This window comes from Mastomys coucha, unplaced genomic scaffold (genome assembly GCF_008632895.1).
Source record: "Mastomys coucha isolate ucsf_1 unplaced genomic scaffold, UCSF_Mcou_1 pScaffold16, whole genome shotgun sequence".
NCBI classification, from domain to species: Eukaryota; Metazoa; Chordata; class Mammalia; order Rodentia; family Muridae; genus Mastomys; species Mastomys coucha.
The window spans coordinates 17,614,318-17,637,207 of NW_022196898.1; the positions used below are offsets into that span (position 1 = coordinate 17,614,318).

At 38.7% G+C, this 22,890-nt stretch overlaps 1 protein-coding gene across 1 annotated transcript in view; it reads left to right on the forward strand.

Annotated features, from left to right (window-relative positions):
• Positions 1–921: 921 nt before the first annotated feature.
• LOC116092976 (IQCJ-SCHIP1 readthrough transcript protein) overlaps positions 922–22,890 on the forward strand; it is a 764,408-nt gene continuing 742,439 nt past the window's right edge. The window contains exon 1 of the mRNA XM_031374058.1: positions 922–1,144. Coding sequence (XP_031229918.1) covers positions 1,136–1,144 — 9 coding nt within the window. The 5' untranslated portion in view covers positions 922–1,135. The remainder of the gene's footprint in view (positions 1,145–22,890) is intronic.

Here is a 22,890-nt window from a genome sequence, read left to right on the forward strand (position 1 = left end):
TGCCACACAGGCACAATGTAATATGACAACATTCCTCATGGTAATATCGTACTCCGCTCATTACATTTGAATATAGATTGCCAGAGTGCAATGCCTGCTGACCCTGCTCTCTGTCTGAGGTTGAGTTCTTCAGACAAGGTGAAGTCCATGTGTGCTCCTCAGAAATTATTAGCTTCTTTGTAGCCTAACAAAATCGTGGTTATTGTCCTTAAGAACTTTAATTTGCTCAAGCTCTATTCTTCCCATTCTTAATTATGGCTATATTTATAGGTGTAAGCCACCTGCCGGCTCAGGGCATTACATAGCTGCATCTCTGATGTGCCTGCCACTTAATGGGTCAGGGCTCCTTCTTTATACTTTCTGTGCTTCAAACTCTATGTTCAAGTATCCACACTCAGCTCAGCTTCTGAGAATTAAGTGGTTTTATCCTCTACTTTGTGTGAAAACCTCTATGTAAGGCTTTTAGCATTTTATCTGAACTAAACACCATTGGCTTTTCAGGAGAAATGAGAGCTCTGTAAGTAAACCTATGTATTTATATGTGTAAAGTGCATTATAAAAAGAAGCAATAAATCCAGTTTTCTACATAAAAAGGAATTGGATTTTTTTCCAGTTTACCTCTGCACTGGGATTAATGAAACACGCAACAAATAGCTCAGGGAACGATCCATGTGAAGTTTGTAAAGGCGTCTTGGGAAGCTGGCTGGAGTAGCCTTTTAATATTTTTCCAACAAGAATTTCTGTTATTTTTTTTTTATTCGCTTCTGAATCCTGAATGGCTGTTTTCCAATGAGTTATGCTATTACCTGCCCATTTCTGCGTGGCTGAGCAAATTCACTGGGAAATCCAAATTTCTCTTCATTTCCATCCACCATCCATCTCCAAATTACAGAGAATTCATTCCTGAGTTGGAGAGGTGCCAGAAGTTTCTCGTCTCCCTGTCTGTGGGCTGCGTTTTTCTTTCTCCTCTTTGAGGCTCTCTGATGCTTAGAGCGAGCTCAACTCAAAGGTTTCCAGCCTCACACTCGCTTCACATTCCCCCACAGTGACATCAGGCTCTGTGTTTCTGAGGAACACCGTGCGCCAGCCTCTGATTCAGTCTCCTCTTACCTGCAGGTGCTCTGGAAACTTCAAAATGCGACTGGTAATGTATTTGCTTCTCTAGCATGCCACTTCTCTGTGCAATAGATGCGGCTGCTTACCATTTTTTCCTAAAGATCTCTCTCTCTCTCTCTTAAATAACATGCATGCAAGAGCCTGTGAAAGGGGGCTTATAGACCCGGGGATTAATTGCAGCTCTTGGTATGCGTGTGCATGCATGCTTGTTAATATAAGCATGTGTCTAGAAACATGGGTAATTTATGTGCACATATGTCTGTTCAGGCAGATTTCACTAAGAGAGTCTTGTTGAAAGCAGTACTTTTTATGCGTAGCCAGGTTTTCTAATCAGATCTGGAAACATCTCACACATCAGCAGCAAGTATTAGAAAAATACATTCTTAAACCATGCAGATGGCATGTTTTAGATAGCTATTCAAAACCTTTTTCTTAAACAGATGAAAGGGGTGTGTGTGTGTGTGTGTGTGTGTGTGTGTGTGTAGGGAGAGTGGGCTTGGGATTTGGAAGATTTGCAGAGAAGAGTTACCTGGCTGCTGCACAGCTTTCCACATCATGTCACCTGCCTTCTTAAAAGTCAGCAGTCGCTGAGGGAAGAGATGTGACTGTGCTCCGGAGTAAGCCCGGGGGATGCTGAGCTGCAGTGTTCAGCAGGCATCTTAGCTACTCTAGATATTAGTGCTCCAGCGAGAAGTAGACAGAGTGGGTTTGCCGTAGCTGAATCCAGTAATGTATTTTGGCTTTAGAGGGATCACATTTATGCTGTACACAGGATGTTCTTGAACTCCCAGAAAGCAGCATGAGTGTGTGGGCTCCATAAATCACAGTACTTATTTTTCTAGTGTTGAACGTTAGATTCTAAAATTAAGAAATTACTTAGTAATTAATAATGCATTCGGCAGCTCTCGTCTCCTTGGGGGAGATTTACATCCTAGGGACTTGCTCCTCTGGTTATAAAGACAAATGATTTAAGGTGCAGACTTAATTGCTATTTCAAATCCTTAAGCTGAGGAGATGCTCGCACTACTTTGTTTAAAAGGGCTTGTTTTGAAGAACAAGTATGTGAGTATGTAATTGTAGTGCTGAGCTAATTATGATTGTAATGTGTTGAGTGCCCAAGAAAAACAACTTCTCTTGAGCCTTGCTCCCAGAGGTGACAACAGCTTGCTTCCTTCCTTCTCTTTGTCATTTTGCATGGTCTTCTTCATGCTCTTGGGGACCAGTTGACTAGTTATAAAAATGGGTAGATAAGCAAGTCAGAACCCACGAAGAAAAGCAATTTTCTAAGAAATTAACAAAAAATCATCTTTACCATGAATGTTCAAATATAGAGACTGTATGGACATTTGAAAGTAGAGACTTCTTAAATAATAGCCAGAAGCTGGGAAAGTCTACGTCTGTGCTTACACTGTCTGGTAGTTTCTTGTACTTTAAACAAGGTGGTAAATAGCCTCATTATTTTATATTGACTAATCATTATTTTTTCTTCATGATATTGGCTATAAAATAAAAAAGGTATTTATTTTCTTTGAATTGTAGATGATTGAAAACTTCAGTAGCACAGTTTATACAGCTGTAACAATAAAAGTAAATATTCCTGAAGCATGTGTAGCTGTTACTTTTCCTTCTTATTTTTCATAATTTAGTGTTTTACAAGTTAACAGAGAGGACTGGGCTACATGTGACTTTTAATTACATAAATTTTAATAGTGATCTTTACCAACCATGTCCACTTAATGATTATTAAAAGCCCCATAGGGAATTTCAATATAGTGAAGTGATTTCTCAAAATAGCACAGAATATTAGGAGCCTTTAAAAACCAGTGTGAGACGTTTGATGTTGTGTTCATATACTGCTCTGGACATAAGTAGTTTTTATTTCAGGTACTATTTATTCCAGTTCTATAAATACATCTAAGACTGTGTTCTACATCATGTAAGAATATTGCCTTTGAATATAAATATCTTGTAGACTGTTTCAATTACATACCCAGGACAGCTAAAGCATCACTAGTAATAATAATATATTTATATGCATATATATTATTAAGAACTATAAGAAAAAATTTTTGCACTCAGTCATATTACAAAACACTTTTGCCCTAATTCTGAAGTTAGCAGTCTTGTGTGAAGTCAGTTTTATGGGAATATAAGCAGTTTCATTTTTCTGAGTTTTTATGGCATTGTGTGGTAACACACTAGCATTTGGGTGCTGTTTAGTAGTAATATCATATGTACTCAACAGTGAAAAGAAAAGAATGCCACTTCTGCTCTTTGTCCCTGATTGTGGCTTCTTTCTCATTTCAGAGGCTTGAGAGACCAGGTCTTTATTTTATAAACTGATTTATATGACCCCACCCTTAAGTGATTAAAAAACACTCTCTCCTATGCAGTAGCATCCTCATTGGAAGGTTGAACTTGTTTCACCCAATATCTCAATTTTACAGCTCACGTATGTTAAAAATATAACTTGTCGGCTGACCATGCATCTTCAGCTAAAATCACTCATTCTTTAGCCATTTAGAAAGCACCATACTGGCACCCTGTCTCCTGGTCTAGGGCGAGAGGGTGGGGAGGGGAGGCTTTTCTTCTAGGGAAACAGAAGTTTTCTCCATAGCAGCCATATGTGGAGGCACAAACCCCTCAGCACAGTTTGAGACTTACATTACTTGTCATTTGTTCTACTTGGTTTCAAGACAGCATGGTCTGTAGGTTTGCCAGTAGGGGACAGTTACAGTGGAGATGGGGCGGGGGACTCCTTACTGGGTTACAAAGGAGAAGAAATGGCCACTTAGGGTGGATAAGAAAGGCAGATGTGGGAAGAAACAAATGACAGTAATGGACAAGAAGGTGGGGGATTCTGTGGAGAGGAACCACAGTGCAGGTAATAGGAGAGGGAACTGAGAAGCAAGCTGTAAGGATGATTTTAAAATGGTCTTAATTATCTTCATTGGCTTAATCAGAGGAACAGCTTTCTGAAAAAGGATCTTGTGGGGGGGCAAGTTCTTTAATTACTATTTATTGAGCATGTTCTTCTGTCTGTCAGATGGGACAGGCACTGTGTTAAGTGTCCTATCTTTTATATGTGTGCATTTATTTTATGTGTATGTGTTTGTACCTGAGTGCATACATGTACACTGTGTCTGTGCAGTGTGATCAGAGGTCGAGAGAGGCCATCAGATCCCCTGCAACTGGAGTGACAGGCTGTTGTGAGCCACCATGAGGATCTGGGAATTGAACCTGGGTCTTCTACAAAAGCAACAAATGTTCTTAACTGTTCAGCCCTCTTTTCAGTCCCTGTGCTAAGTACTGTAAATGAATTATCACACATAGCATTCGACTACTGTTAATATTCCCATTCTACAGATGAAACACTGAGAAGTAATTGATCTTGTATAATTGTATAATGGATAAATGGAGCTTGGATTTGAACCTGGACTCCAGGGTCATTGCATAGCATAATTATTGGAGTGTTATCACCTCAACTCTAGCTCCAGTTGCCAACTGGCAAGCCTACTTGTTTACTGCATGTGTCAGTTTGGTCCTCTGGTAAGAAATGAAAAGAGTCTTAGTACATTAAGTGGTTCATAGGACAAAAAAGATGAAAGACAAGAAACAAAATTAGGCAGAGAATGGTTTTCCACTGTAAAGAATGGGCTTTGTTTAATAATGAGTGCAAATCAGAATAGTCTATATTTAGAGACTCAGTTAATGGCATTTCTTTATAAACTGTATTTTATATAATTACTGGTGCATGTACATTGAACATATTAATGGGTTTTAAAGTGACAGTCCTGTACACACAAATTACATGCTTCCATTGTATTTACCCTCCCACAGGTTCTCTCTCATCACTCTTTCCCTCTCTCCTTATTTCTTCCATTCCCTTTCTCTAGTAATCCCTCTACCACTTTCAAGTTAGCTTCCTAAATTCTAGTTATCTCATTTGCAAGGACACAAGCCATACTTGATTTTCTGTATCTGACTTATTTTATTTATCACGATGACCATTAGTTACACCCATTTTCCTGCAAATGATGTGGTTTTATTATTTGCTATGGGTAAATAATGTTCCTCTGGGTATCCTAGGTATACTCTATTTTCTTAATCTATTCATCTAGTGATGTGTGTTACACCAACTCAATAACTTGGCTATTGTGAATAGTGTCACAATAATCTTTTGGACTATTCAGGTATTTCTTATGCAAGCATACTTCATTTCTTTTAGTTATATGCCCAGGAGTGGTATAGCTGGACCATAGGTACTTTAAATTTTACTTTTATGAGAATTTCCATAATGTTTCCTATTGACGAATATAGTAACTCATATCACACCAACAATGTATAAGAGTTCCATTTCTGCTCCATCTCTATCAGCATTTATTGTTTTTAAGTGTAATAGTCATTCTGGTTTCAGATAAAATTTAGTCTTGAGTTATAGTTCCCTAACTTTAAAGATGTTGAGCACTTTCTACTTATTTATTGAGCATTTGTGTTTCTTCTTTTGAGAAGTGTCTTCTCAAATTATTTGCCCATTTATTGATTGTTTATACTGTTGTTAAGATTTTTATGGTTTTTATATGTTCTGGATTCGAATCTATGGCAAAGACCTCCCATTCTGTACACTATTTCTTTTCTTGATGTGATCAAAATAGTTTGTATGAATGTGACCATAGTATAGAGGCCTGTTAGTATAAAGGCCATCTTAATTATAAGTTAGAAGGAATGCAGTCTTGAGCTAGGTACAAAAAATGGGGAAGATGGAAAAATACTAAGTGTGATTTTATGCACATGTGTTAGTGCATGTTTGTACTTGTATGTGTCTAAGACTGTGAGATTAATTAAAGGGGTAAGAAGGCAATACTTAAAGGGATGTAATAGTTTTCTTTGCTTTGAAGAAGTTTCTTTGTGTTTTGTTTTTGTTTTTTAATTTGGTGTGATCCTATATTTCAATTCTCGATCCCTGCTTGCAGGTGATATTATTCTGTACATGAAACCCCTCAAAGATTTCAGCAAAAGACTCTTAAAGCTAAAAAAAAAATAGTTCTTCAAAGTAGCAGGTTACAAAATCAATATACAGCCTTAGAGATTTGCTAACAATCAAATAATGAACTCACTAGGAAAGAATCAGCAAAGCAATCCAATGTGCAGTAGCCTAAAAATGTGCTAAGGTACAACCTCATGAAAGAAGTGAAAGACTGTGCTGATAAATCTCTAGGACACTAAGGAAAGAGAATGAAGAAGATGCTCCTCCTCCCTATGTTCATAGATAGGAGAATTAATTGCAAGCTATAGATTTGGTGCAAAGCACATTGTAATATTAATGACATTTTCACAGTACCAGAAAAAAATCCTAAATTCATATTGATTCATAAGAGACCCAAAGAGCTCAAGCTAGCCAGAGCTAAACAAACAATACAAGTACCCAATTTCTTTCTTTTCGGATTTTTGAGACAGGATTTCTCTGTATAGTCCTGGCTGTCCTGGAACTCACTCTGTAGACCAGGTTGGCCTCAAACTCAGAAATCTGCCTGCCTCTGCCTCCCAAGTGCTGGGATTAAAGGTATTCACTACCACTGCCCAGTTTAGTACCAGATTTCAATACATGTCATATAGCCATAGCAACAAAAACATGGTATTGCAATCAAAACACACAAATATTGATAGAATAGTATAGAGAGCACACATACATGTATGTATCTACAGCCAGCTGATTTTTAATAAAGAAGACAAACACATAAAAGGAAGTTCATCCTCCCTAACATATAATCCTGAGGAAATATAATATGCATTAGGAGGAAACTAAAAATAGATCCCTATCTCTTAATCCTGTCCAAAAATAAACTCAAAATGGGTCAAAGACCGAAAGGGTCAAATCCAAAGATTTGAACCATTCTGAGAACCTGGCACGGGCAATGGTGTTTGAACAGGTCTTCATTGGTTGCAGTTCTTACAGCATAATGCCCAAGTATTGGAGAGAGATGTGAGGGGTGTAACCTTCTTTCTGACAGGGTGATATCTCTCTACAAAGTCCACCAGATGAACTTAGGGTAAGGTTAGAGAGACACCGAAGTGACAGCACCTTGGTTTCTTAGAGCTAGTGCCTACTGAAGCCTGGCATTGTAGTGCGTTGCCTGTTTTACCCTAGTTGACAGATGCTCCAATTCAGCACTTCTCAACTTCCTAATGCTGTGACTCTTTAACACAGTTCCTCAAGTTGTGATGACTCAACCATAAAATTATTTTTGTTGCTACTTCATAACTGTAATTTTGCTAGTTATGAATCTTAATGTAAATATCTGATATGAAGGATATCTGATATGCCACCCCCAAAGGGGTTGTGACCCACAGGTTGAAAACCACTGCTCCAATTGAACACCTGTCAGGAACTGTTATTTATCTCCTCAAACTTCAGTTGGTTTTAAGTTTACTGCTATTTACAGACTTAAGAAAATACTCCATTAAATAAAAGATTAAAGCATGGAATAAAAATTACGGTTTTAGAGACTATTCTAACAAAATATACTTTCCCCTTTTAAAATTCAATTATAAAAATATTTTCTTTGAACCTATAAATACCTAACAGTCAGTGTTAATAAGTTGTTATCATTATATTCTATTTTTGTACATGGACCTGATCCTGACTAGCAAGGCTTGTAAAGGCTAGTCCATCTAATCGAAAAATCCTATTCACTCTGTGGGAAGATGCAAGGGTCAATGCCATTGACATGAGATATGGCACTTTCTCATAGAGGAAACTAGATGACTGCATCATGCTGCCTAACCAACGAAGTGGACAAAGGTAATTGATCCAACATGAACAAGGAAAGAAAAAGACTAAATATCTTCATATGAAGATTTAGACACTATATAATTGAAAACCCAACAGAGGAGAAGAACAGCAAATCCTAGATGCTAAATAAACTATAAGAACAGAAATGAAGAGTATGAGTTTCATGAAGATTTGCACTGTAATCCGAGGTGCTCAGAGCAAATATTTAATCGCCCTTAAAACATAATGACATGACAGTCAAGACTGCATGTTTGTTCAGGCCACTATGGTTCATTGTACGGAGCAGGAAAAGCCTGTTACAACTTCACATTACTATCATAGTGTACAAAAGGAAAACTTTTATGGCTGAGAGTGGACCTCAGTGGTAGAGCACTTGCTACCATACAAGAGGCCTTGGGTTCTACCCACAGTAGCAGACAATAATCAAAATAATGAAAGAAAACTTTAAAGAGATAAGACTGTCAAAACTTACTAAATAGCCATGTGCACTGATGTGTACCTAATAAGCCGTGATAGTAAGAAGATGTGTTGTTTGCTCACTAGTTGGCTTTGTGGAGATGATATCATAGATCTTAGGGCCTTTCAAAACTACAGATGTCCAGAAAAAAATATACTGCGAGCCACTCTGACTGCTAGAGCATGGAGCTCTCGAAAACCAAGCTTCTTTTTAGCACTTGATCTAGTTATAAGGCATCACTTTTTGTTGTTGTTTTTATGTGTTTGTTTGCTTGTTTGATTTTTTTTTCAGCAAAACCGAAAGGAATTAAACATGGGAGAAGGAGGAATGATGGATGGGGTGAGGGGCGCCTTTCGATTGGAAGTTCAGTTACACTGTACTTTATCTATCAACCTTTGGGTAGAGATCTCCACTGGACTTTTTGAGTCTTAGTGAGCGCCCACTGATGCAGGCCCTCTAGATTACTTCTCATCTTGCAGATGAAGCTGGAGATGTGACGCCCACACAGTGGGTGAGTACCAGAATAGATCTGAACCTATACCTGAGCTCTGAGACGTGCCAGCGAAGGATGATGAGGAGGAGACTCTCCTTAGATGTTTTTTTCCCTCTTGCTTCTCTCACATGTTACAGGAGACACATAGTTGGAAATTACAGAATTGTGGCTGGGTAATGCTGCTCTTGCTGACATTGCTATTGTATTCTAAGGGTATGTTTCTGTAATGGAGTGGATTTCTTCTCCCCTATTGAGCTATACCCTTCTTTCCACAGTGGAATTACTAATATTTAGAATGTGAAGATGTTAAATCTGTCAATGCCTGAAGATGTTAAATCTTAGTCAACATTGGATAATTAGAGATAACATTTTTCTTTTGTCCACAAAGTCCAATTAGGACTGTTAATGTATGCATGGATGTAGAGTCATCCACTCGTGTCATGGGTAACCAACCCCGCTCTGGTACATGGGGCTACGCCCTAAGAGGAAGTTACTCTCCATCCCCGCAGCCATCAGCGGCTAATATTCCTTCAGCAAGGATAGGATCTCAGTAGCTCCTTCTCTATTCATGCTTACCTTTTTAGTTGACTTGATCTTCTTCAGGTCTAGTGTAAGTAACTGCAGTTGCTATGAGTCCATATGTATAGCAACCATGTCATGTCCAGAAGACAGTGGTTCTTGGCATCCCTACCCAAGGCTAAAGGAATATAATGACCTTTTACTTTATGGAAATGACTGGGATGAGAATACTATTTTCTTCTTCTTTGTGTTCCTGCTGCTCTTGGCATAGGCTGGGTTTGTTTGTTTATTTGTTTGTTTGTTTTTCATAAATGTGACTAGCATATCATTAGAAGCACAGAGGTATAATGTACAATGTTTAAGGTGTCTGACTTTGGGCCCAAACTTTCTAGGTTCAAATTGAGCTCTACCAATTATCAGCTGGGTGGCCCTGGGAGATTGACTTAAGTTTCCTGTGTCTTGTTTTTCTCATCTATAACTTTAACAGGAGTGTTGGAAGGAATGGGTGGCTTACTGTGGGCAGTGCACTTAGAATGTTACTAGCACCCAGTATCAGCACCATGACTGTTAATCCCGCACTGTTCCTAAGGTGGAAGGCCTCATGATGTACAGTCCACCTGAGGTCAAACATTTACCACTTCTCATATTTAATCCAGTGTCCACCGAGTTACTGATATCATGTACCTCAGTTTAGTAATCCAGTTCCTTATGCAATCTATATCTGCATATAGAGTTCTCATTCCTGTGCTCGGGGAAGAGCAACTAATGAGACTACCAAGAGAAGGCACTTTGTTGTATCTGTCAATATTTGAACACACAGTACTTGGTGCTTTGAGACAGGATCTCACTTAACAGTGAAGACTGGCCTGGGACTCATTGTATAGCATAGGTTGGCCTCAACCTAGCAGTGTTCTCCCTGCTTTGGTCTCTCTTCTACTGGAATTGCAGTCATGAGCCACCATACCTGGTTTTGTGACTTTTGACTTACTGATTTTACTTCTGAGAAGTTCCTTGAAGTGGGTGGGAGAGGTAGCTCAATGGCTAAGAACATTTGCTCTGCATTCATGAGGACCTGAAGATATGTTTTGGATCCTTAGATAATACATAATAGAGCCAGGTATGGTTCAATGTGCCTATAACCCCAGCATTGGAGAGAGGATACAGGCACTTCCCAAGAGCAGGTTGGCCAGCCAGACTAGTTGAAAAACAAGTTTCCAGTCTAATGAGAGACTCTCTCACCGAGTAATATGACAGTGGTGAAAAGAATGATAGAGGAATACATCTATGTCTTGCCTTACTCCCGTGTACACACACAGGGACACATGCACCCACATGCTTATGTACATGCAGCAAATGTGTGCACACATAGATGAAATTTCCTTGATATACTCACATAATTAAAGGAAGATGTGGCAAAATTACCTGTGGTGCTAAAAATCTATAAACAACCAAAACTCAATCCAGAGAAAAACACTTAAATAATGTATGACCCAGGCATGTAATGAGATACCATGGAGGAAAGTTTAAAATGGTTACAGCATACATATGGATGTGAAAACTAAAATCAAAATTTCAGAAAAGGAAAATCACTTTCAAGAGCAGTCTACAAGAATGGCTTTGTATTAAAACAGATATTTATAGTCACTCGCTTGTGTAATCACAGATGACATTCAAAGTCCATATAAGGAATTGTCAACAGGATGAAGAAACTCTGTAGTGAGGTCTTTGCCTTTTGCCTAATGTGGACCACTTACATTTTAAACATGACCATGTATCACTTTTATAACTTAAGCTAATTTTAAAAATATAGTAAAAATACTCTTGCTTCTCCCAACCCTAAGATATTAGCATTTTGTTTTGTTTAAGATTAGTCCTCATGCTACTATAATCCCAAGCCTTGTTATACTATTATTGAAAAATTGTGCCAGTTCTCAAAGTGTGTATCAACTCTCTAACCAAAGCTCTAATTTGCTCCTAGGGAATTGAAACCAAAAGAAGTAAGGAGATTTTCTAACTTCTAACAGGTCTCATGCCAAAGACCTTCTGCACCTAGCACAGAAACATTAAATCAAAGGCTTTTGACAGGAGACGGGGACAATGAGCCGATGGTTTTCCTCAGGACTTACTAATGGTAAACCTGGGGTAATGCTACCCATGGGACTTCTTCACAGTAAGAAGTTTTTTATCCCTAAAATCCCTCATCCAATCTTTTGCAAAATGCTATATAAAAGTTACGTTGCCTGGGGTTTGAGGCAGAAGCAGTTCGTATTCAGACATAATCAAGACTTCTTGACCTTAGTATTTTGGAACGTGCTCACATGTATGTCATCTCATTTGATACCCACAGATGAGGTATTTAGGGCTTACGAAGAGTTCATTTTCTATGTCAGGTTCTGAGTTTTACAGAGGTTTGGAGGTAGCCAGCCAGCAGAGAGCTGAACACATGGAGTCTTAGGTTATGTTTTGGGAGTCCTTGCCACCAGCAGTCAAGAGCATTGACTTGTAAATCACTTCTGTGACTGGGAAGTAGTTTGGTATTATCTTCTTAGAATCTTGTTTTCAGGTCTAGGAGCTCCTACCAGTGGGCACCTGAACTCTTTCCCCAAAGACAATCAACTAAAATAATTTAAACAATTACATTTAGCGGTGGTTCTCAACCTTCCCGATGCTGTAACTCTTTAATATAGTTCCTTGTGTTGTGGTGACCCCCAACCATGAAATTATTCATTGCTACTTCATAACTGTTATTTTTACAACTCCTATGAATCATAATGAATATCTAATATTCAAGCTATCTGATATGTGGCTCCCAAAGGGGTTACAACCCACAGGTTGAGAATCACTGACTTACAAGGTCTCTAAAAAGATGCAAGAGCTGGCATCTCATTTTGATGGTATAGCTTACCACTTACATAATCTTGGGCAATCTTTTCCTTCATCTATAAAATGAATAATTATAGCTTTAATCTTCCAACATTGTTGTTAAGTGTTTTGGTGAAATATGTTTGGAAGTACTTGACAGAGTAAATAGCAGAGTATGGGTAAAAACCAGTGACACTAGCAATTACTAATATAAACCAACCTGAATCTAGGTCAGTAGGCAGGGCTCTCCTAGAGCCTGCGTGGCAATGACAGGCAGGAGCTAGCTACTTTCCGGAGTGGATAAAAATCAGGTTGTATCTCAGGGAAGGAAATCATCAGAAAACAAAAAGAACCAACCAAGCATAGGAATCTCCCCCATCATCAGTGCAGGACCTGGAGTCTTGCTGATGGCTTGATGTCTTGCTTGGATCAATGTATCAATTGGCTATATCATGGCCAGCTGAAGTTAGAGACACTTATCCAGGTTTGCTAACCTCAGAGGAGTTATATACCCCAAGAAAATAGCCCTAAAATCTGCTTACCCTTAGTTTGTCTTGAGTCTCCTAAGCTGGACCACCAGTGTGCTGGTCACTTTTTGTAAACTGATGCAATCTTGAGTTATCTAAGAAGAGGGAACTTACATTGAGAAGATTTTTCTATCAGATTGGTCTATAGGTAAGTCTGTGGAGTGTTTTTTGGTTGATACGGGAGGATCTAGCCCATTGTGGTGGGCCTGGATTGTATTAAAAAAGGAGTGAACTGAGCAAACCATGACTTACTGCATTCCTCCCCAGTAAGCTGTATTCCTCCATTGCATCTGCATTAGTGCCTGCTTCCAGTTCCAACCTACAGTTCCCTCAGTGATGAACTGTAAAATGAAAGTTTGAGGCAAATAAATAAACCCTTTCCTCCCCAAGTTGGTTCTGGTCATGTTTTATCACAGCAGATATCAGAAACCAAACCAAGACAATCTCTACAGTGAATAATGACAAACTCTTGCTCATGTTTAAACTAAAAGTACTTTGTTTTTGTTTTGAGTTTTTAAAAATTACTTTTCTATACAAATGACTCTTGCTTACTACAAAAACAATAAACCAAGATGTAAAAAATAGGATTAGTGCTCATATTTATTTGGTTTACAAAATTGAAAGTTTTATGAATAAAAACATTAAATTTAATTAAATTATAATAGTGTATCACCTCTGGAAATTCAGCAATATATCATGTGAATCTTCAAATGCCAATAAATACCTCTCTATAATTTTACTTTCAGTAGTTATATTGTATTTTACTGTGTAGACAATTCTGAAACTCTCTTGAATCTTCTAAGGTTGAATTATTAGACCATTTTATTTTTGTAATAATATTCTTTAAAAATCACTGTCTGGAGAGATGGCTCAGTGGTTAAGAGCATTTGCTGGTCTTGCAAGGGACCAAGGATCAGTTCTCAGCATCTGTATGGTGTCTTACAGCTGTCCTAACTCCAGTTCCAGGGATCCAGGACCCTCACTTGACCTCCATAGCCTCTAGACACACAGGCAGTGCACATACACATTCATACACAAAGGCAAAATGCCCATACACATAAAATAACTAATCATTGCATAAATACACAATTCTTTCTTCAAAATTAGTCTCAGGATGCAAATGCAAAGTGTAAATGTATCTGTAAGACTCTTCTAGTTGCATTTTAACCAATATTAACCTTATTATTATATGGCATGCAAGGAGATTAGAGACTAAGTAGATATGGCTTTTATTTACTTATCATAAAAGCTGAGTACCTTCACAACAGCCTGTATTTTTAAGACAGTATACTTCTTGTTAAAACCAGGCCCTAGTTTTGCTTCTATGCTCCAGACACAATATATACATAGTATGTTAATTAATTGTATTCAGAAGGTCGGTGATAATTATCAGGATATGATTAACTTTTGGTGTAGTGTCCCAGAAAGTGTGGGAATAACATAAAGGGAGGGGTCTTACAAGCATGCTTCCCTGAAGTCCATTATTTCCACCCACATACTCTTTTTAAGGTGTGAGAATAAAACAGTCAAATGTGTAGAAACCTTCTGAAGGTGGGTCCTCACATCAATTTTCCCCAGGGCTGGAAGTCACCCAGCCTGAGCCCTCTGAAATGGATCAGGCTTCCTAGGGGAAGTGATAAGATCAGAAGATTTTCAACAGAAATTACTCTTGGTGACACAAGCCCAACTGTCAAAGTAATTTCTGCTGGAAGGACAGCATCTGAATTAATAGTCTAATAAACCGTGTTAGTGTCACATCTTACCAAAGGATTAATTAGGGGAGAAGAAACTAACATTTATTATGTTTTTCATTTGACAGGCCTTTTATTATTGCATGATTGCATTTAATCCTCTGCATCATCCTACAGGGTAGGCATTACTGTGGGCATCTTACAATACAGGATCAGAAGGTCCTTCAAATAAAGCATCTTGCCCAGGGCTAGCTAGTTGGTGAGGGACCAAGGTGGGTTTTGAACCTAGACCTCCTGTGTCTTGTGTCCCAGTTCTCCTTCTTCCTCACTGTGTGTACAGCAAGCCTGTTTTTTTTTTTTTCTAGAATATTAATTGAAAGCACGAACACACTTTTAGCCAACTGAACTGCAGGTTTCCTGTTTAAAATTTCTCTGTCAGGAAGACTTAGTGTGTTAGGCTTGAAGTTACTGTGACCAAACTACCTGAGAGGACAACTTGAGAGAGAAAGAAGAGCCATTTAACCTATGGTTTCAAAGGTTTCAGTCCATTATGGTGAGGAGGTTAAAGCAGAGCAGTTTACCTCATGGCAGACAGAGTTAGAGAGAGATGCGAAACGCCTAGAGATAAGATTCATTTAAGGACTTGCCCCTGTGATCTACTTCCAGACTCCATAAATAGTTCCTCATTTGAAGACTATATAACACGAGTCTGGGAGAGTCTGTTTATATTCAAACTGTAACACTTAAAGAACCCACCCAGACACAGTGTCAATCAAGCAACTTTTGAAGACTAGAAAATCCATGAAGCTGACCAGAAAAGGGGGGGGGCAAAGATATTCTAACAAGGTATACTGAGCTAGAGGTTCTCCCATTTCTTTTCCAAAGTTGTATAATTTCATTAGGCACCCTGCTCCTTCCAAGTTTTCTGGTCTGTCACCCTGAGTTTGCTCATAGGTGTCTTTTTGGTTGTTTGGTGACCTCAAGAGTTCAGAGCTTAGCATCTTAATAAAATTGACAGAGATAGCCGGGCAGTGGTGGCACAAACCTTTAATCCAAGCACTTGGGAGGCAGAGGCCAGCCTGGTCTACAGAGTGAGTTCCAGGACAGGCAGGACTGCACAGAGAAACCCTGTCTCGAAAAACACAAAAACAAAAACAAACCAAAATTGACAAAGATAGGGTGAAGCATGGCTCCTTTCTCACATCTGTTAATTTTAAGAATAGGACCAGGACTCAATGGACCTTAGCCAAAATGCTCAACAATGGGGAGATGGAACCTGAAGAGTGTGGGGAGCGGTGGAGCTGAAGAGGCATTCACCATGGCAAGATGGCGCCTACTTCTGCTGTCAACTCCTCGTAAACAACTGTTTGCGCATGTGCGTAGAGTGAAAAGACGCCATGTCACGGCCCATTCCAGGGCATCATGTGGGGTGATGAGCAAACAGCCAATCATGGGCGGACACGCCACGCTGTGGGCGGACACACCTGCACTGTGGTGTATATAAGCAGTGCTGATTATTGGCTTGGCCTCTTTTTCCCTCTGGGAGAGGGCAGTAAACGTCGCTGCAGAAGATCCTAGTGTCCGCATGTCTTCTTCTTCCTGGAGAGAAGACGGCTCTGGCTACAGAAGAGATCACCTCCAGTAGATAGACAGGAGCCCCAGTGGAGGGATGGAGCCACTCACTCATCTTTGGACCCAGAATTGTTCCTGTATAAAAGAAATGCAGGGACAAAAAATGGAGCAGAGACTGAAGGAAAGGCCATCCAGTGACCGGCCCAACTTGGTATCCATTCCATACTCAGGCACCAAACCCTGACGCTATTACTGATGCCATGTTGTACTTGCAGTCAGGAACCTAGCATGGCTGGCCACTGAGAGGCTCTACCAGCAGTTGGGAGATATAGATGCTTAGAGCCAACCATTAGACTGAGGTCAGGGACCCCTATGGAAAAGTTAGGGGAAGGATTGAAGAATCTAAAAGGGATGGCAACCTCATAGGAAGAACAGGAGTATCAACCAACCCACACCCCTCAGAGCTCCCAGAGACTAAGCAACCAACCAAAGAGCATACATGGGCTGGTCTGTGGCCCCTGGCACATATGTAGCAGAGGACTGCCTTGTCTGGACTCCATGGGAGAGGATGTGCAAAATTCTGTAGAGACTTGATGCCCAAGGGAAGGGAGATGCTAGGGGAGAGGGTGTGAGGTGGGGGTGGGAGAGTAGGTGGAGGAGCGGAGCACCCTCTCAGAGGCAAAGGGGAGGGGGAATAGGGTGAAGAACTTTGGAAGGGGGGACGAGGAAGGTCAACATTTGTAATGTAAATAATAATAATAATAATAATGATAATAATAATAATAACAATAATAATCATAAAGAATAGGACAAAGGTCTCAGTGGACCTTCCTTTGTATCTCACTGCCCAGAATGTGTCATTGCCTCTACCAAAATCAAGTATTGGCACAGGCAGTGGCTTAGCTAAGATTTCCTCCCTTGAGCTGGAGATGGTACATCTTGAAACCAAAGCCAGCTTTGTGGCAGCAAGTGGCAACCGAATTCTTACATACAGCTTTTGAGAGATTTTGAAGATATTTTTATAGTTTTTTTCTCTGTGGATATAAGGTATAAACTGAACAGCACAGTGTGGTGTTTAGATACAGATGTGATTTGTATGATGATCAAATCAGACAATTTGAATGCCCACCTCCATAAATATTTATCATTTTTCTATGGTGAAACACTGAGAATTCTGTCTTCTAGCAATGCTGAAGTGCATGCTCCACTATGTTAATTATAGACATCCCGCTGTGCAGCAGAACACCAGAACTTATTCCTCCCACCCGGCTTTAACTTTGTACCCAAACATTCTGAGCTCTCCTTTTTGTAGTTAATTACATCTATATTCTGAGCTTCTCAGTAGCATAAAAGATTCTACTTCTTCTCTAGAAAGTTTTATTTTTATGTTACCACTTTCTACACATGAATTTGTCATTTTTTTTCAGTGTGGTCTGTCAAAGCCTTCCCAATTCAATTAGCTTTATCTTTTAGAATCCTGAATTCTCATTCTTTGTCACACTGTTTAACTACTTCTTCTTCATTAATCCATCTTGATGCATCTTTTTCCAAAAATGTGGGGAAAGTCAGATGTGATGGAATGTGAGGTGGGACTCAATAGCATCTGTCTAAAAAATGTTTCACATTGGTTTTGCTCTTAAAAAGAATACTGTTGGGGGGAACAAAAAGAATACTGTTCTGTTGGGGATCATGAAGAAGCAAAGGAAGAGTGAGGAGCAGGAGGAGGAGGAGGAGGAAGAGGAGAAGGAGAAGGAAGAGGAAGAAGAGGAGGAAGAGGAGGAGGAGGGAAAGCAACAGCAACCACCACTTTTAAGGCTACTTTTCTATCTCTATTAAGTAACCTAATTATCCCTCTTTTCCATAAGTCATTTAACTTTTTTTATTAGATGATTTCTTTATTTACAATATCTCCTTTCCCAGGTTCCCTTCCAAAAAAAAAAAAAAAAAAAAAAAAAAAAAAAAAAAAAAAAAAAAAAAAAAAAAAAAAAAAAAAAAAAAAAGCTAAAACAATCCCCTGTTCCCTCCCCTCTTCCCCTGCTTACTGGCAAGTCATTTAACTTTTAAAGTTGCAATAAAACACGAAACAATTGAAGAAAAGGGTTATTTACCAGTTGTCAACTAAACAATATGTTAAATTTAAAATAAAATTTAGTTGTTCCTTTTTTTATTTTTGAGCTGGCATAAAAGTTGAAATAAAATATACAATTCAATTCAACAGCTGTTTGTCAGAGCCTATGGTGCTATAGTGTAATGGACAAAATGTACTATAGAAAATGTCACGTGTTTGGTGAAGAGGAGTAAAAACTGAATACATAACAAACATATATAATAAACTATCACATGAGATATGCTAAAGACATTATTACAATCATTACAATTATTACAATCACAATGATTAATACATTGAGAACTGATTGTTAGCTTTTATTGAGCTTTATATCTAATTTAATTTAGTTCTCAAAAAATAAAACCCCTCCATAAAATAAATTGTTCTCCTGTGAGCCCCGTTTGGTAGAGGGAAAGCTGGACAGAACAGAGAGGGCTAAGAATATCAGGGGCAAGAAAATTGGGATGCAGAGAGTTTTGTCTGAGGAGGAGGGACAATGTCATGGGGAATACAGAAAAGGTGACCTTCTAATAGGGTTAAGGGGAAAGGCCAAGAAGAAACAGTTTCATGGCGGGAACAATGGCCCCTAAAAAACCCTAGGTGTGGGTAAGGCACTGTGGGCCTCAGTGAGAAGTGATGCTGAGGGACCCTGTCCTTGTCTGGACTTTGTGTGATGAGCTCAGGATCCCCATCCTGTCCATGGAAAACTAACCATCCACTGTTGTCTGGACTTTGTGTGATGAGTTCAAGATCCCTGTCCTTCCATGGAAAGCTCACCATCCACCATTATGTGGACTTTGTGTGATGAGCTCAGGATTCCTGTCCTTCCATGGAAAGCTCACCATCCACTTGCCCACAGGTCTTATTTTAAAACTCTCATAATGAATTGGAAACTCACATCTAAAATACAACATTAAGAATGATTTGGGGACAGGGAAAAAACATCAAGAGCTAAGGCTAAAAAGTGAAGAATTTGTGCTGAAAAAGTGCAATCCACGAAAAAAACAAAATTAGCAAGCAGGGTTCATCAACACTTAGCCTGTGAAAGACATTGGAAGAAACAGCAAGCTGCAGGCTGGGAGATGGTGAGAGTCACAAATCTAGCAAAGAGCATGTATCTAGAATATATTTAAAATCTTAGAAACTTAGAAGTAAAGAATATATGACTCAAATAATACAACTGGAAAATGGAAAAAAATACAAAAACAAGCCTTTAACTGAAGAAGTTATAGAGATTATAAACAAGTGTGAGAAAATATGGCACACCCATGAGCTACTGGTACAGATGTAAATTAAAATGATAGATGCCACTATACATTGATCAAAACAGTTATTATAAGAAGTAATGATAACACCAGGAGGTGCATAGACACTGAGCCACTCAGACATTTCTGGTGGAGGTGCCATAGGGAATAGCCAATTAGGTCAATTTAGCCAAGTGTGTGCTCATCATTCACCATTGCATTAGCTTTGTTACATATTTATCCAACAGAAACAGAAAAACAAATGGGTATGTTAGCTTTCTTCATAATGAGCACAACCTGAAAGCTACTTGAATAACCTGTTTGTGCTCCATCAGATCACAGTGCTCTGTTTAGCAGTGAGAAGCAAAGACTCATTGATAATCATGACTTTGACTATCTCTAGGGAACCATTGTAAGTTTTTAAAAAGCAAGTATCAAAACTCTTATTTTGTGACTCCATTCTTATAAGTATCATGGTGTGACAAAATTATAGAAAAGATGAATGCATAAATAAGTGGCTGACAAGAGTTAGTATGGTAAGGAGAAAGAGGATGCCATGAAATAGTAGTATGAATGATTCCTGTAATGAAAGCTTTCTACATCTTGACTGTGACAGTAACTATATGAACCTATACACATGGTAAAATTACACAGAACTCAATAACACAGTGCCTGAAGAAATCTGGTTAAGGTGGGAGGATTTTATCAATGTCAGTTTTCTGCTTATGATCTCACACTATTGTCATACAAAACAACTAAGTGGATATAGTATACAGTATCTCATGTTATTTTTTTAACAATTGTGTGTGAATCTTCATTAATCCAAAAATTTTTAAAAGCTTAAAAAAGCACAAGGGAATAAAGATGGAGATCCTAGAGAGAGATGGGAAATGCAGTTTGAATGTGTTTGATTCTGAGAAGCTAGAATAGTCTAGTAGAGTGTTTCTAGGATGTAAGAGGAGAGGCTGAGATGAGGAATATTGAAGGATCAGAAAGGTATTCCCATAGAAATGGTTAGGTAAGTCTTTTGTAAGCTTGCCCAGGGAGGATAAAGTCATACCATTAACAAAAATATGAATGCATCATATCACTGACTGATGGAATGACAGTGGATATTAGATCTCTTTAGCATGGTTTGCATTCTATCTTCGTAACAACTCTTTGATGTCATTGCTATTATTGAATATGTTTTATGTGTGAGGAAATAAATACTAGAAATGTTAAATAAATTTGGTACACAGCTGGCAATCAGAGGAGCTGGCCTAGGGTCTCCAGATGTTATCTTCCCTCAAGCACTAGAGGAGCCAGGATGAGATCATGAGGTATGTGCTTCAATTCATTCATTTAAAGTTTTTGAAGGTAAAGAGAGATTCATGAAAATAAGAGAAGCTACTCCCAAAGTAGGCTCAATTTCTGTATTGTGAGAGTTAATGACATTTAATTTTTGTCTGTTAACCCAAGATTTTCTATTCCTACTAGTAACTTGTTTTCAAGAGGAATGCATAGATTACATAGTCAAAGTGTCATAGGAAGGAGGGAGTTGCTTCTCATCAGTATGCTGCTCAGATAATTGATGGTTGAGGCTAGTCTATAATTCATCATTTATAGAATCAACAGCAAAGGAGGGTGGCTAGACTTGCTTGGGCTTGGTAACCGTAAGGCATGTTACAAGGTTGCCATATTGCAGGACCTAGGAAGAGTGAAATGGTTGGAGAAAATGTAGGTCAACTTTGAGTAAATGACATGAGATGATTCTGGAGCTAAGCTTTCAGTGACCTTCCTTCCTGTGAGGTCTACAGCTGGTTGTCATTTATAACTTATCAATTCATCAGTAATTTCTATAAGATGTAGCACTTCTGGAAGATATCACTGATTATAAGTGTGTACAGGGAAATGCCAGAAATACTGCTTTACTCTGCTTAGGCTATGAGATGGTTAGTTTTAATTGTCAACTTGACACAATCTAGAATCACCTGAGAAGAGTCTTGATGAGGGATTGTCTGTATCAGGTTGACCTGTGGGCCCATGTCTCTGGCATCATCTTTATTCCTTAACTAATAATGCAAGACCTATATAGTATGGGCAGTACCATTCCCCAGGAAGGAGATTCTGAAACTAAACAGAAGAAAGAAAAGAGGAAAGAGGGATGCAGAAAGCTATTCTTCATTCAATATCAACCAATAAATATAAAATGTGATGGCAAAGACCACTCGTGGACACTAAAGTTATTTTATGAATTCAAATTGTACTCGTACTCTCCAAGTTTCATACCTTGGTTGATTTAGATTATTACTAGGGAAATGTTTACCTCTAAAATGGGAAAATCTTGAGAATATGCAACTTAGTGTCATTGAGAGTGGAATAGATTGATGTCACCTACTTCTTAATGTGTTCTCTTCTAGGAAGAAGAGAACAATGTCATCTCCCTAGTGTTCTTGACAAAAATGTCAAACCAGAATCTAATCATAAGTAAATAATTGGATGAACTCAAAGTGTCAAACATTTTATAAGTGGCTGGCATCCTTATGAAAGTCAATGCCATGAAACATGTCAAGCAAAAAGCAATGATATTGTGTTAGTGGTAGAAGAACCAGAAAGAGAGAGAGGAAGCAAGAACTAGAGAGAGGGAGAGAGAGGGAGAGGGAGAGAGAGAGAATATCCAAATGCATCCTGTGATCCTGTGGACCTTAATTGGACCCCAGATTCTTCTTTTAACTCCACTATGATAAAGACCATAGAAGACAGCCTAGAACAGAAAGATAAGTTATGCCTTGAATGTCTACAAGCTATTATTAAGCTAATTGATTTTTCTTAGCTGGATAATGTATTGTGATCATGTAAGAGAATGTTCTTGCACGTAGTAGACACACCCTGAAGTATTTAGAGGGTCAGAGTCATCATCTCTACAATGTACCTCAACATAATGACATTTCTGTGGATTTACAATCTGGTGGAATTGTTAACCATCTTTAATTTGATGTTTACTTACTTAGACTTTCCTCCTTCTTGAAATTTCAGCAGTTTATTTAAAAATCCTTCTAGGGAAGTCCAAGTTTTATCTCTCACGTTTAGCTGCTCCTTGATAATTTTTGACAAACTTCATGCTTCCTCCACAATGATGAAACAAATGCCTGAATTTGTACTAACCTCTGGTGTCTGTCAGCATTCTCTAATTACATCACAACCACAAGTATAGATTATAGCATTGACCCTAAACTTCACAGATTGGTGTCATTTCTCTTATTTGAGAAATAGGTGGCAAGAGTCTATTGCTAAAGACACGCGTAACTGAGATATAGATATAGAAAAATCAAGCTACTTCTGACCTTGAAGCTTCTTGCCCAATAGCTAGTTCCCATAATGCTAGGAGGTGCTTGAACACTACCAGAAAAGAAAAGCAACCATCAATCATATCTAAATGTGAAGGCTGTGTACTACAATAATGGCTGGCCTGACAAGATATACCCACTTGTGCAGTAGTGGAACAAATGTTATGAGAATAATCAAAC